Here is a 15,983-nt window from a genome sequence, read left to right as displayed (position 1 = left end):
CAGAAGAAAAAGAGTGGGAAAACAGCATGTTTTTTCATATCCCACTGTAAAGTACATGAACAAATAGTAAGATATAAGTCAGTATTTTCTTGCTGTGTCCTACTCACAAAAAACCCCAGCACTCCTTCTAGGATTACACTGGTACAGACATAGGAGCTGAGAAAGAAGCAATTACACAGTAGGTATCTATAGTTCAAATAATCCCTTCCTAGACTTTGTGAGCAACACCAAACGATTTATCGAAGCACAGCACAGAGCCAAGCTGTAAGAAGACAAGCTACTCAGTCTGGAACATCTTGTACTACAGTTTATAATACAGGAATATGAATAATACATAGAAAATCATCAGATCAGGAGGCAAAGCCAGAACTGTATACATCAATCAAATGTAAAACATGGGTAATAACTATGCTGGAAAAGCATTTGCCAACAATGGGTCCAGCAGACAACTGCAATTTATCCTCTGCCACTTGTGGCCCTCTCTTGACACACTGTCCACCCAATCTGCAAAGTCTGTTCTTGAAAATATGTCCATTTCCAAATTTATGCTTGTCTTTCAGACTGCATTACAGTCATTTTTGGAAGATGGTCATTCTACAGCATTTTTACTGTGCCGGGACAGCCTAATGTGTAGCTTGTCAACATTAAAAAGGCTGCAGATTCACCAGCAAGTAGCCCCGATATAGCAAAACATTAATGAGAAAACTTCAGAGAGTCAAAACATCTTCACCTTTTATGTTATTAAATCACAAAGACGGCCTTTGATCTCTAGCCAGGTTCTGTTGTACAAGACCCCAGATTACATCCTGAAGCACAATCTGTAGTCTCCACTGGAAAGTTCTAATGCTATCATAAGCCTCTGAATAATCCTTTAAAAATAGCCAGTACAAAGTCATGTACTCCATTACCTTATCTCCTCCAATGCTGTAATGTCCGCACCAGAGAAAGAAAGCCATGAAAGAAGGCAAGAGAGAGAGACTACAGAGTTCCCCGACCTGTTACAGACCATCCACCTCTGAAAAACTCCAGGAGAAAACAAATTCTCCTTGCTAGAAGACAAAGCGAATTTCAGAAAGAAAAGATCAAATACGTACACGAACACTGCATTTTGTACCAGAAGATGGTAAAGATAAGTGCATTTACTTTTATTCAGCAGTATTTCTTCTAATGGCATAACTTTATAAGGCTATCCTCAATTTTTAACACCGACTCCTTTAGTTCTTACACAGCTTTTGTCTTGTACTCATGCTGGCAAACCTCTACAACTATCATGAACAAAATGCGTATCCTGAAAGGCAACTCTATCCAATTTTATCCTTTCTTTGCTTATTATCGACCTCAGGATTTATCTCAAAGAGCAAAATTATAAAAAAATTATGGGTGACTCAGGAATTTCTGTGCTAAATTTAGGGCTGACTTCTAGTTCTATTCTCTGTTCTACTGCCTCTCTGGATGACCAGAGTATTAATCAGGTTTACTCAGTCCAGCTGCCTTCAGGTGTAAGTGGTAAATGCTGCTGCTCACCATGATTTTGCTTCAGAGACAGTGTGGCTTACACAAAAACATTTAATTCACACTGCTCAGTCTGGAGCTCAGATCATGGCTTTAAAATGAAGCTGTAAGAAGTTCATAACATACAATAAAAGACTCTCCGCCCTTTAATGTGCAGCTCCAATTGGGGTATTCTGAGGATCAAAGATCCTGCTTCCCTTCTCAAAACTCTGCTCTCCTTGAAAGAGTAGACAAGTGCAGTAAAGTGAAAATGAATTCCTTTTTCTAGCAACAATTGCATGAGTTTCATGTAGGAGCAAACACTGCTGAAGAGAAGAGGGTTATTACATTGCCTGGACTAAATGTTCATAGGCAATGGACACTGATAATACGCCTGTTACTCTGGCAATCTATCATTCCTGCCTTTGAGAGCCTCTAACTGCAAGGATTACACAAGAAAATAAGTAACAGCAATACCACCCTCTGATTTCAGCACTTATTCTTTACTGTTTTCCAGACCTCCAGCCATGCTTGTTGCTAAGCTTTGTCTACACTGGGTAAAAAAACAAGAAGAGTAATTAAATGAATATACCATTTAAATTCATTTAATAGACAGCTAGTTTGACAAGCATTTATGGCAAATGGGGTGCATAGTCACAGTGATTCTCAGCACTGGACTGCATATAAGGCAGAAGATTATTATAAATGACTTTGCAAGACTTTCAAAAATGCTCGGCTTGAATTGATCACTTTGCATTTTCTCCCAGCCAGATGCAAATGGACTGAATGTTCTGCAGCTGTCATCACCTCTCTGAACAGTTAAAGGCAGTTGCCCCCAAGTTAAGAGCACAATTTGCTTTCCATGATGTACCTCCAAAGCTCTGGGCTCATAAAGATTTTCATTTGGAGAGGAGCAGGCTACTGCTCTTCAATGGAAGAAGAAAATATACATTGTCATAACGTCTGATTTACCATTTGTGGCTGATCTGAACATTTGGAGCAGTAAAGTTGGCCAGCCCAGCATAATGGTCAATGGCACACAGCTGGAGGTGCACAGCTGGCCTTACTATAAAAGATTATTAATGGATTTTTCAGGTTTGTTTTTTTGTTTGTTTGTTTGTTTTGGTTTTTTTTAGATACAGCTGAAAACAGGGAAGAATTAAGTAACTTGGGATGCACCATGAACCTGGACCTGTGCAAGGCACTTTTTACTAAAGAGCATTTAAAGAATCAAGCCTGTCCTGGCTCCCCCACAACTTGCTGTTGTTCATATTCTTCATCTGAATAAATTATGAGGGCTGAATTAAACATGCCCCTTCAGCAGTGATGTTGGCAGGAAACAGTGGGAAGTGTCTATTTCAGCAGTGCAAAATTCAATCCAGACCAAGCCTTTCCACTTACCTCGTCAAATTACTATTAGTAAGACTGCATTACGTCCCCAAGGTCTCTCTCATACCCTTGCTAATACTATATTCATCTACAGTCTACTAGCAATAAAACAGCTAGCTCTGAATCACTGCTCACAGAAATCAAGGCATTTGGACAAGGTCCCCTTCATTTCCATTCCCATCTGACCAGAGATGAAAGGAGATTAGCATCCTCATGGTTCAGCCAATCCATGCAGGTACAAACATCTAATTGAGGACAGCAGAAGGAGGCCTATCCTACCATCTTTCAGGTTTACTCTCTTTGTGACCTGAGCATGAGATGAGGCAGATGAGAGGCAAAAGAAAACTGGCCTGGGTCAATCTCCAGACAGCTGGATCTGTTCTTGTAAACCTAATGCTGTCTATCGCTTAGAGCTTTATAACTGAGTTTGTAAGAGGAAGGGAACTTTCTTCTTACTGCAGAGGAAACTGGCCTTTCAAACAGTTCTGGTGGGCACCAAGGTCAGAAAATCACCCTGCCACTATCTCGTAACAAAACAAAAAATTACATGGATATAGGATGCACAAGGGAAGCCCCAGGTTTATGCAGCTCCAAGAGCCAAAAAGCAAGTAATAACAAAAAGCTTCCTCAGCACTTCTACATAGGCCCCAGACAGAGATGAAAAGCATCATAATGCTGTTAACACAACACTTACAACAGGACAGTAATGAATTATACTCGATGTTCAGCATCAATATTTTTTCAGCAATTCCTCTAATAGCAGAAATGGAGCAGTTAAGCAAGCCAAATTTCCATTCCCATCTTCTTCTCTCACAGAAGCCCCTTCCCACCCAAGCCATTTGATGACTACACATGAGCAAATATGATCACTGAACGTTCCCAGCTGTCCAGTAATATTTTCATACCACAGGCATTTATCACAGTGTTCCATAAAAGACAGAGCTACAGAGCACTTGCAGTGCCTATTACAAAACAGGGTCACCCTCTCACCTCAGAGAGGGCTGCCCACCCACCCACACAGACATCCGAACTTCTAGGACATATATAGCTACCCCAGATTATACATAATGCTAAAAACAAAAGGAGAAAGTTACTCCACCTGGCACTTGCCATGTACACAGAGGTCAGTCTCATAAGGCCCACATGGAGTACCATCAAGGACTCTATCTGTCACCAGCACAGGCGAATCTTTCCCCAGTGGTGAGCAGAAAAGCTCACATGGTTTATCTGGAAAAAAAGAAATACAAAAGCAAGTGTCTTTACGAGCAGCACAAACAAGTGTCTGAGGCAATGGCAAGTAAGCAATGAAACGCAGTCTCTACTGAATATTTGCCTGCTCATACAGAGAATCTAGTGCTTTCTCTGCCAAGGTGTATAAAGGATGGACAGCTACTGATAAGAAAAGTAGAGAAACAGCATGGCAGCAAGAAGTAATTGTAATTCACCTTTCAGATGTAGCTACAGCTTTCTTACAGAAAACTGGGGGTCTTGCAGATGAAATCATGACGGGTTAATAAGCTGCAGTGGAAGGACAGCAAGAAAATACAGAGGAAGCCGAAAAAACTTACCATCAATGACAACAGCTGTGAGGAGGCTTTTTTTTTTGTTGGTGTATCTGTCATGGGCCTGGCACTGCTGGTCTCTGAAGCTTGGCACACCTTTGGAGCAGGGCAGGTTCTCACACACAGTGTGTTCCACACTGGCCCCACGACAGTTCTTCCCACCTGGCCCTGGGCTATTGCAGAAAAGAAAAGCCAGGATCAACAGGAATAGCAAAACTACATGCAAACATACCTTTATTTAAGTTTTCCAATCCAAGCCAACTACTGAAATAGCAGGAAGGATCCTTCCCTTCAGACATTTCTTCCTGGAGTGCAAATCTTGCTCTCAGTGGCTCTGACAGAAATATTCAAACTCCATGGTGGATACATAATTGGCTTATCAGAAGAGATGCTCTGGAGTGCTTCAGAAGCACGTTCTTTTGTAGCATCCATACACAGATCAATAAGACGGTGGCTGATTGCACATTGCACACTTCTGATAGGAGGTAATTTAACCACTAAGCGGCCTTCTTAAAAGACACAGAGCATTCAATTTTTTGTATTCTGGTCATGAACCTCAAACACTTTTAACAAGAGACACAGAAAATGTCTCTTCAGCACATCCTCTAAGCTTCTTTTTTTAGTAACAAGAAAACAAAATACTACAGAAGAAGCTCAAACTACAGCGTGAGAAGGGTTTTCAGAAAGAGATCTGTGCAGTGGACAGCCTCTATCCTTGAAAACCATGCCATTTTCCACGATTCTATTTAAGCATGCAGGAAAGGTGACTAATCCAGTATCAGGATTATGCATCTGCAAAATCTTTGCTTTTATTTAATTAAATATATTTATGATTCCCCAGAGAAGGAAAACTAAAACTCTTGACCAGTGCCCATATTTTGCTTCTTTGCAAACAAAACAAAAATAAACCAATCAACCAAAAGAAAAAGAAGAACGAACTCAGCAAGCAAAAGCCACACTAAGCGATCACAATTTCTGTAGCTACTTGCTGATACTCTCCTGAATTGGTCACATATCTATATTTCAGCTGTGATCAGCATAGATGGATAAAGTCATGTCCTTGTGTTTTTTAAACAGATGCTATGAAAAGCAAATCCAGCCAAATTCCAGTTGTTAGCAGCACCGAGATTCATTCCAAAGGCTTCTTCTCCCCTCCCTCCCAGAAGAGCAATGAATATCAGGTTATATCACACTGCTAATTAGAAACCAGGGCTCTGACCAAATAGCATTTACTTGCGTCATTAGTCCCAGTAAGAGTTCATTCATTCATGCCCTGTTCATTTACACACAGGCAGTACAGCCCCAAGTCCTCATGGTATGGGCTGCAGCAGTGGCTGGGACTATCAACAAACAGTATAATTCAAGGCCATCCTGACACATGCCTGAAACACTGACTCTATGAGATTTCCTGCTAGAAAACTTCACAGACATCGTCCTCCATTCCACCAGGTTTCTGCCAAGAGAATCTACCCACTAATGAACTGAAGAGATCATTTATAAAGCCCTGAGTCTTCTACATGACAAGAGAGGATGGGAAAAGGGATGGGGATCTCATTATCCTGTTCTGTTTAAGGCTGTGTTTTTTTCTTCAGTCCCACTGTACGAAAATAGTCCAAAGCCTGGACAAGAACACAAGGCAGTATAGCTCAAAAGTTTGCATGTGCAAACTGGCTAATGACACACTGCTTTACAATCACTTGGAGGCAATGCATGCAAGTACTGACAGAAATTACAGAGAGGAAAAACCAAATCAAACAGTGAAGCAACTGGTTTAAAAATACTGATAGTCCCACAGGCTCAGAAGTCAGCTGGCAGGAGTACAGATTCCAGCAAAGAAAAAAAAACTGAAGACCAAATACATATAAAATAAAAGATAAATCCCTTAGCCAATACTTTTGGACAGTGAATAAACCAGCTGCAGAAGAAGTGGGCTGATGCCAGGAATATGAAGCAAAAGAAGATCACGTGTGTATCCCCAGCCAAGAATGTATATGAGCAAGAGAATTTTAAAATCAATGTGCAATCTTGGAGGGAGCATTTCCTGTAATTTAAGGAACGATGATGAATGGATTTAGGTTTGGTCAGTGCTGTGGTTAAAGAGACTTTTTGTAGCTGACAGCAAAGAAACCAGCTCAGTCCCTTCTTCAGGAAAACAAGCTGGTAAAAATCAAGCATGGACACCACAGACATGAAGTTGCAGTTCTGCTTTACTAAAGGAGAGAAATAAACAGAAATATGCTCTTTAAGGTGAATATATCCCAGCAGAAGCCAGTGGATGTCTACCCATCATCTGGGCATGTCTTCAAAGCAACTGCTGTTACCCAGAATTTCAGCCTCTATTTAAGAAGTTTCCTGTGCTTTTTCAGTGAAGAAAACCTTAAAGCATAACTAAATCTGGAGATGGTCAATCTTATTCATCTCAGAATTGATAATGCACAAAGGTGTTCATCTAAGCAGTCAAAGTGGTAACCTGTTCAGGCCTTTCATAAAGGACTGAGGGTTTGTTTCAATTAAATGGAGAGATGCATTGTACTATGTGTGCAGAGTACTCTCCTTTTCATGTGCAGTACATCCTGACATACAGAATATCTATCAAGGTACTTGATCAACACTGCTACATGACACTGACCACTGTCAGCCACTCTTGCTTCACAGAGGCAGAGGCAAAGCCAGCACTGCCTGCAAAACTGATCTATTGACATATTGGCTCAGTTTGCACTGCAGATCCAGATTTCCCTGTCTCATTCACTGCAGTGCTGAAGAGAAAACACAGCATTATTTCTCTGCCAAACTACAGGTCTTGAATTCAGTTGTATCTGCATCTGAATCATTGCATTGGGCCACTTCCAATGGTAACCCCTCAAGCCATTTCCACACAACACACTTCACTCCAAGTAGTCGCTCCTGGAATCTGATTCAGTCCTTGCTGCTGGTGAACACCACATTTGTTGTGTCCCCCCCACAGCTTTGCTGCTCATTTCAATACTGTACTTTTGGGTTAGGGTTTGCCTAGGTGCTGCATGCAAAAAGGAATCAGTATGATGTGAAGACTTACGGGGGATTGTCGCATTTCCTCTGTCTGAATCGCACTCCTGTGCCACATGTCCGGCTGCACATGCTCCACTGACTCCACATGCTCCAGTCTCCATCAACATGTTCAGGGATGGGAGTTTTACTGACACACTCCCCAGCTCGGCACCACTGAAATGCAATTGTGTTAGCAGAGCCTGGAAAGGAACCCTGGATCTTGCAAACAATCCTGTACTGGTGGACTTTTAAGGGATGTCTCAGAGGTTACATGCCCATGTTTACATTTCTGGAGATTCCAGGCTTCTGTGTGATGGATGAAGAAAAATATAGATGTTTAAATGTCACCCTCCATCAATCCCTACAAGGAATTTCTGTCATTAAAAGAACATAATCACAGAAATCAGCCCCTTGCTTCATAATGAACATAATTATCTAAGTGCAAAGACTTCAAACAATGCTCTTCACAGAAACCAAATCCAAGAAATTACATCCCAAAGCAATGTCTTCATCAGCAGTATTCCCTGCATGTACAAAATCATTGAGTATTTTGACCCTAACTTGGCTAAAGCCCCGAACATCCTTCGATTCTAATAAGCTACACTGGCTCCTAGCCAAGTAGCAAACTTGGCCCATTCTCTTGCTCTGTCCAGGATATGATACAGTAAGCACTGCAAAGCAGCATTATGAAAGAATTGCTGAGACTTCTGTAGTTAGAAAAACATATATTTAAAAACTTCTTGTCTCAATTTCCTTGTTAAGCTTTCCAGAACACAGCCTTTCTTGTCACTGTTTATCTTCCATTTGGAAGCAAAGGTCTCTAATCTTTCTTTTTAGCAACAATCTTTTAAAGTTTACTCTTTCTTACATCTCTAATCACACCACATACAATAAATACTAGAATACTAGTAAGTAAGGGGGTTGGCAGTTACCAAAGCTGTCAAGTTTCTTTGCAGCTTAATGAGTTATCAGCCACAGTGGGAGAATGAACCACACACCACCCAGCACATCTCATCTTAGAGGTTAAACATGTTCACTTAAGTGTACTTCTGTTAGCACAGCTGGGAGGTAGCAGCTCAGTTTCAGAAACTCCCACTCTTACAGCACTGAAGCTAGCTACTGGAGCAGTGAATTTCACTGGAGAGAGATCTAATAACCTATGAGTTTATTTTGTGTTTTTTGTAACTGTTTTCTCCATTGACCTGGACTCTGGGAAGTCCATGCACGCCTTACTCATCTAAGTAGATACATACAGTAAAGCAAATATTACTGAAAAAATAACATCACTGAATTTGATCTCCACATGTTTTGAGCTACTTTTAGTAAATAAAAAATAGCCTCTTGTTCTTTCATCATCTGCCTCCACTCCCAAAATGCCAGTCTAAACGCTCCCCATAATTCCTATCTCAAATACAGCCAAGAACACTACCTTACCTTAGCTTGCACTGAAAAAACATTTCACTCTTGAAACACCACCTGCAGCAATGAACCAACTTGTGAAGAGTGGGTGACTACCTAACATGACTCACAGCATACTGTGCACTTAGCAGAGTGAGGCATGGGGCTTTCCTATAGTGTTTGTCTAGCACCTTGACCACAAGCTGTGGTCTCCAGAGGCTACTGGAATTGACATAATAAAATCAGAAAGATCTAACCCAATCCAGCTGTTAACTGAGCAATTTTTTGTTACAGACTTGGTGTAAAGTATGGATTAGTGATAAATACTGAATCTTGGAGACATTATTCCACTGACAGTGCTGGAAAAAACAAACTCATTGCTGCTGAGCATTTTGATTACCTTGTCTGCGCCACACTCAGTGCCATCCAGAGGGGGATCCAACTTTGTTTTACAGGATGTATCTCCTTCCACCAAGCACCAGAGCCCAGCACACATCAAATGCTGTAATTGTAAAGCAATGAGGTGCAATTATTATTTCTGGATGTCAGCTATCATTATGAGATACACTGTAAAGCTCAGGCAGTCTCTCTCACGTGAATCCAGAGGCATCTAGTTGGTTTGGGAGCCATTATTTTTAAGGACTGGTTGTTGTCAAGTGTTTGGGCTGGGTACATAAAAGACATTGATGGATATCATCATCAGAACAAAACTCATCCTAAACAAGAAGCCTGCTATTTAAAAGGATTTATTTTTCTCCAAAATAAATCTGGTTCATTAAATCGGAATCCTATTTGGGAGGCCAAAAGATGAGTGCTTTGGAACCACTTCAAAAATCTGGGTGTCTGAGCTGCTTAATTACTTGCATGTTTTTCCTCTAAAGGTACTCACAGAACTAGGCATGGTAAAACTAAGTAACCCTGCTGATCTTGGTGGTATGGCCTATGAGAGAAAAAGATCTGAAGAAGCAATATGAGGAATGAGCTTCACAGTGTGCCATGCAGCAGAGGAGCTTGGTGATAAGCTATAAAAATGCAGACAGGCTGGGAGAAAGGTTTGGGAGTGAGCAGTAGCTGCTAGAGTCCAATATGATAGAGAAGGTGAAAAGTCAGATGTTAGGGCAAGAGCAACATGAGGTACCGCACATCTCGCTACCAGACTATAAACATGTTTTGGGTACCATTTCTCAGCACCACTGTTCTGCTCAGCAAACGTGTGTTAGAGGGATATTAATGGTGACCACACTTGCGTGATCTGTCAGATCAATGATATTTTCAGAATCTGAGAAAAAGAAACAGGAAAAAGGGCTTTTATGTCGTTAAAATTTTCCACAGCATCCACTGTGCTTTGCATTCCATGAAAGTAGATGAATTCAATACAGTGCTACAGATCCGAGTACCGAAAAATGAAAAAGAAGAGTTTCATTTCTTACCACTATTGTTCACGTTTCAATGTAATGGTAAAAAGATGAGAAGCCTGATTCTAGTGCCAGCTGGTCTTGTCAAGATTTATTGCACCTCATTAAATAGTTGAGTCAACATGCTCAGACCTTTTGGTTCTCTCACAATATGATGTTTGAGGCTGTGGGTGCATGTGTGTTTTGTGTACACACACGCTGTGTCTCCGTGGAATAGAGCTGTATGGCAGAGGGTGTGGATGAGACAAATCCCAACACTAGTAGTGATGATGCAGAACATACCAAGATGAAATAAGTAATCACAGCAGGCTCTGCACCCTGTTTTGTTTCTACATTTCTCTCTGGAAAGAGGCTTTTGCACTACTTAAACCAAAAGAACATTCACAAAAACTAGAAGCAGACAGCACAATTTAGCAACATCTGTACCAAACACAACAAGGAAAGCTATCATCGAGCATACCAACAACAGCAAATACACAAGGGAGTCATAAATCAGCAAATTTTCCCATCGTTTTTCCTAAGTTAGTAGTGCATATGAGGAAACACAGATGTCATTTCGACTACACGATTGTGACTAATAAGTGTTTTACCCACAGCTCTTGAGCACCCATTAGCAGAGAGGACACCACGTGGTATTTTACAGACAGGTACACAGAGACAGAAGAATTGACAAGCCACAGATATGAGAACAAACTGAGAAGTCAATTGTTCCACACTGCAACTCCCCAGTTCTCAAAACCCCTCCTTCCCTGCAGAGCACTAAAATCAAGAAGTATGTCTATTAACTGTCGAGCCTTACAGACAGAATAGTGATCTAAGGCAATAAATCCTTTAAAATGAGAAAGCATTTTCCCAAAATGCCAAACTTACAGCTCTGAGAGGATGCTTATTTTCCTGGAGGTAAAACCATAGCAGCCCTGCATCTGTTTTAACTCACAGGGATCAAAAAGCAACGAGTTATTCTTTATATTAATACTACATACATGAATGATTGAAAAAGGATTCTAAAACAGAGACATTAAAAGCATGACACAGACCTAAGAGGGCAGTATCATAGGAGGTTCTAGATACGGAAGCAGGACACGATAGATGTAGCTGCAACTACAATCCAAAGCAATCTACGAGTGTGGTGGGCTATTGACTTCTAGAAGCTGCATGCAAAATAGAGTTAAAGTCTCCTGTTTGATGGTAAAAAAAGGGGGGTGGGGAGGGGCGGGGGGAGAGAAGAGAAAGAAGGGTGATAGAAACGAAGTCATAAAAATAAAGCAGGTTTTTCTAAAATTTTAGTTGCCAAACAGAATTCCTCCATAGTCCACAGGAATGTGGAAGGTGATACACTCAGCTAACAGGCCCAGCTACGAGCCATGGCCTGGAGGAAGCATTGGGCACAGCTAACCTCAAACAGGTGAGTCCATATGAGCAAAACCACAGCACCCAAACCAGCCTGTAAACACAGCTGGTGCAAATATTCACTTACATGTATATGTGCCTATGCCTATATCTGTACATGTATATACATGAACACATTCACACGCATATAATAAATGATAGAAAAAATCTCTTTTACCAATACCTACCTTTCTGAAAATACCCATTATTGAGGTATGGAAAACATAGGATTTTTATAGTATCTCTGTATTTGATTCTGAATACTAAATGCAAAGCATATTTCAGGAAGCAGTTATAGAAAAATCTGGTAACTGCGCTTCAGCTCTGTGTTCTAGTGCCATACCACTACAAAGCTGAAATACTCATTAGTGCAGTCCCCTGTATTTAATGCAGCTTTCAGATACCTCAACACAGATTAAACCATCAGCTTTCTATTGTATATTCCCAAGATGTTTTATCATGTTAATAGCTCATTTCAAAAGAGATCAGATATTCTCCTCAGCTGCAATATAAACCCAAACAAAAATCCTCGTTAAACGGTCCTCTACTTTAACCAGTTACAATGACTGATTTTTAAAAATAATTAAATAACCAGCTTTGTGGGGAAACTTCAAAGCAAGAAATGGCAAGACTGAAAACAACGCCGCTTGTATATCGGTGTCAGTTCACAGCTAACACTGACATAGAAGAAGCCATCAAAAGATCTCTATTTCTGCTAATCGTGTCAGCAACCAGGTTTAAGAAAGATCTCTGCCTGCAACGTCCTCCTTACAGCATCCACAAAGAGCCTGTGAGGATTTTCCAATGATAGTTATTTTTCTCTGGAAAAATATGGATGAAACAGGCTGTACGGAAAGGTCATCCTTGGATCAGCCCCCAGCCTGATGTATTTCCAGGAGGGGAAAAAAAATAAGTGAGATGGTTGTTGAAATGTAACATTTCAATAAAAATGCAGATTTCCTTTTTAAAAACTGAAATACTGAAACCTTAAGGAATTTATACTGACAGAAAACAAACAAGTGAACTAAAATCAAAGGGGCAAATTTTAGTCTCTCAGAAACTCCTGCAAGATAGGAAAACGTGCCTGCATAGCTGTTAGAAGCCAGTCCTGAGAGAGGTCACCGCCAGGAAGCTCCCAAGCTGGGAGGTATCTGCTTGGCACGTGAATGATGCTTCCGACTGCAGCTGTTCTAATGGCACCTATTTGAGAAAGGGGCCTTACTGTGCCAGGTGTTTTCCTCAGAGAATCTGCAATCTCAACAGGCTCCTGGAATTCTGGAGACAAAAGAAGCTTTTCCCCTTTGTTTTAGGTGACAAGTCAGGAACAGGAAGGGATTAAATGTCTTACTGAAAGTCTGCTCAGACACCAGCAAAAGCTCAGCTCAGAGTTCAGCAGTCCTCTGCTTAGTGTCACAGATACAGACTTGCTCTGCCTGCTGGCTAAACTTCAGAGTAAAATGAGAAACAACGCCTGGGACACCCCCAGGAACATGCCTGGCTGCGTGCCTTCCCACCTTTCACAGTTCCTCATACTTTTGCACAACACATACCGTCCCTGAAGATGGTATTTACCTTGCATGCAGCCCCATCCCAGACACATGCCAGCACAGACTCAGTGTGTGAAGCACTACGACCACTCACATGTGGCTCTAGGGAAGTAATCTATTTTAAGGTTCTTTAAATCAGTGCTGCAGCTGGAAATGAGGAGAAGGCAGCATTAATTCAGCCAGATCTTTGCCCACAGGCAATCAGTCTAGAGTCTGTTACTTTCTGGGTTAGCTGTTGCATCACCAGTTACTAAAAGCTGCGTGATTCTGTCCAATGACCTCATATGATCTCAGTGAGAAGAGAATGCTTGCAAAACTCCTCTGTCTCAAGCCTCAGATTATTCCCTACAAAGGGAAGCTTCCAAATCTCCAAAACAAAAAGAGAATGTAGCGAATAAAGAGAGCCTACCTACCAGCTAACAGCTCTACAGAAGCTAGTTCCTTCCCTACACATTCACTTCCCGATCTTGGATTCATCCAAAACCAACAGACTACAACACAACCACCACTACAAAAAGCCTCACGGTTAATTCTTCTGAAAAAGAATTTGTTCTTGCTGCCTGCTGCCCATTGGAAAGATGGGCAGCTTCTTATTTCCAGGAGCAGAATTAACCACCATGAAATCAATTTTGCTGTCAAAACAAGGGGATTGTGAAGAAGGACTTACCAAGAACAAATATCCTTAAGGAAGAGAAGCAAGAGACCACTTAACACAAGGGCATGTTTATAAATAGACTGGCTTTCAATGAAGTATCAGATCTCTTTAATTTTGCCAAGGTTTTGGCTTGGCAAGTAGCTAACAGTGAGATAAAACATGCTGATAAACAGAATCCTAATTAACACCTATTAAGAACAAGAAACACAATTTACACACACTGTTCTGTTCAAAGACCTGTGTATGTGTTCTTGAAGTCACACAGCATGCTTCTGAGAAGGCCTTCTTTAAACAGCACAGTGAGACAAACAACGCCCTCCTTTTCTATGTCAGTGCCATTAATTTGTGTGTATAAATGAGTCTACCATGGATTGCAAAGGAGGTGAGCACTGTTGTTTGCCACTAGTGTTAGTGCAGTTTCTTCCTGTTGAAAACTAGATGAAAGGTTCTGAAAATCATAATGGTATAAAACTGGAAAGCACTTTTGAAAAGGAGCCATTTGCTGCCCCAGATAAGATAACTGCAATATTTGGGTGTATGTATCAGTGGGCAGCTGCTGACCTTCCTGTAAAGTCGATAATCCAAGGAACAAGTGGTAGGTCCAATAGTGAAAGTGTTTGCATGTCTGTCCAAATGACAGATGTGATCCAAATGTCATGGAAAGGCTTGAGAAATGATCACAAGGTCTACCCTAGAATATTCAGAGGCCACCTCCATCCACTATTTAAAAAATGAACCTACGAAGAGGCACAGCTAGAGAAGTGCTTTTAAAAACATCTCTTTGTTTTCACTACCTGATTACGTGCTTCTTCAGAAAATACAAAAACTCGAGGGCTCGTCAACGCTTTCTAGATGAGCATGGCCAATAACTTGCCTGTTTGGAGCCAACAAACAAATTCAGAATCGATTCCCCTTCATGTTAGTTTTCATATCAGTGCAATACTGTTAACTTAAAGAATGGCCTCTTCATCAGTACTTATGCGACTGGAAAGTCACCAAAATGAGACAAAGTGCACAGAGTCAAAGAGTTTGTTTTAACTTCCGAGGAACTGGTCTTTGAGATTAAAGTACTCTTGAGGAAATGGCCCTTCAGAGTCAACTGCTTTCCAGCGCTACCCTTTTTCCTTGCAGCACAGTACAAAAAACTCATGATAAGCATTTCCGAGATTTGTTAATGTTCTGCATAAGAGAAAACACAACAAACCAAGGCCAGCAAACATGAAGGGTAGCACGCTGGGTTGGTTATCTGAGCTAGATGGCTTGATATGCTTCACACCAATTACCAAGACATGAATGCAATGCACCTAACTCCTTATACCTACATGGAGTGATACTAAGAACTTTTCTGATCTACAATCAAAATACAACATTCCCTCTTCATATTTTTGGGAGAGAGAGAAAAAAAAAATCTATTAAATTCCAAAACAGTAACTACTATGACATTCCACGCTCACAACCGACAGATTAGGATGGTTTGAATTTGATAGAAATTATTAATTGATTATATTCTTCAAATAACCTTTCTAACAGTAGATGATAGTCTAGTGATTTGAAAAGCCCAGATAGCTCCTGTTCTGACAATGTTAGCTCTCCCTGAGATCTGCCCAAAGCACACTTACAGACAGGAAGATGAGCCCTGACCCCTCATATAGTGGATGCAGCAGGATTGTTTGCCAAGTATGCCATCATCTGTCATAGTAAAAGTCTGCTCCTAGGGTTCTATGAAAAGCACTGCAGGAGAGATGGTGAGACAAAGAAACGTAAAAATTCCGCGTTGTTCATTTTGAAAGAAAAAAACAAAACTAAAAAAAAACTGAGGGAATTAAAAAGGTGAAATCACAGACTGCATTTCTTGGCCACGGGGAAAGGAAAAGAGGACTAGCAAAAATAAATATGGATATGGACACACAATGTTTAGATGTGGCTGTGAAGAGTCTGGGAGTTTTCTCTTGAAGTGTTTCACAGATGGGAAGTTCCCAGAAGGCCAATGGGAGAGGTCTGAACGCCCTTCAAGCTTGTTACACACTATTTTCAGGCTGATACTCAATAGTATTTTGGCTAATTTTGTTAAGTTCAAGCTTCAGCTGCAGATGCCACATCACAAGGCTGT

General features: G+C 40.9%; 1 protein-coding gene across 2 annotated transcripts in view; it reads right to left on the bottom strand.

The window, feature by feature from the left end:
- The window catches only part of ADAMTS17 (ADAM metallopeptidase with thrombospondin type 1 motif 17), a 150,611-nt gene that overhangs the window by 59,541 nt on the left and 75,087 nt on the right, over positions 1-15,983 (bottom strand). For both annotated transcript variants that reach the window (XM_072345770.1, XM_072345771.1), the window contains exons 11-14: positions 9,268-9,369; positions 7,498-7,643; positions 4,449-4,615; positions 3,980-4,107 (exon numbers count right to left, since the gene is read on the bottom strand). In XM_072345770.1, the coding sequence (XP_072201871.1) occupies positions 3,980-4,107; positions 4,449-4,615; positions 7,498-7,643; positions 9,268-9,369 (543 nt within the window). The remainder of the gene's footprint in view (positions 1-3,979; positions 4,108-4,448; positions 4,616-7,497; positions 7,644-9,267; positions 9,370-15,983) is intronic.

The sequence above is a fragment of the Excalfactoria chinensis genome, chromosome 10, assembly GCF_039878825.1.
Source record: "Excalfactoria chinensis isolate bCotChi1 chromosome 10, bCotChi1.hap2, whole genome shotgun sequence".
Taxonomy (NCBI): domain Eukaryota; kingdom Metazoa; phylum Chordata; class Aves; order Galliformes; family Phasianidae; genus Excalfactoria; species Excalfactoria chinensis.
Note: the sequence above shows the minus strand (reverse complement) of the source record. Positions and strands in the feature narration are given on the sequence as shown.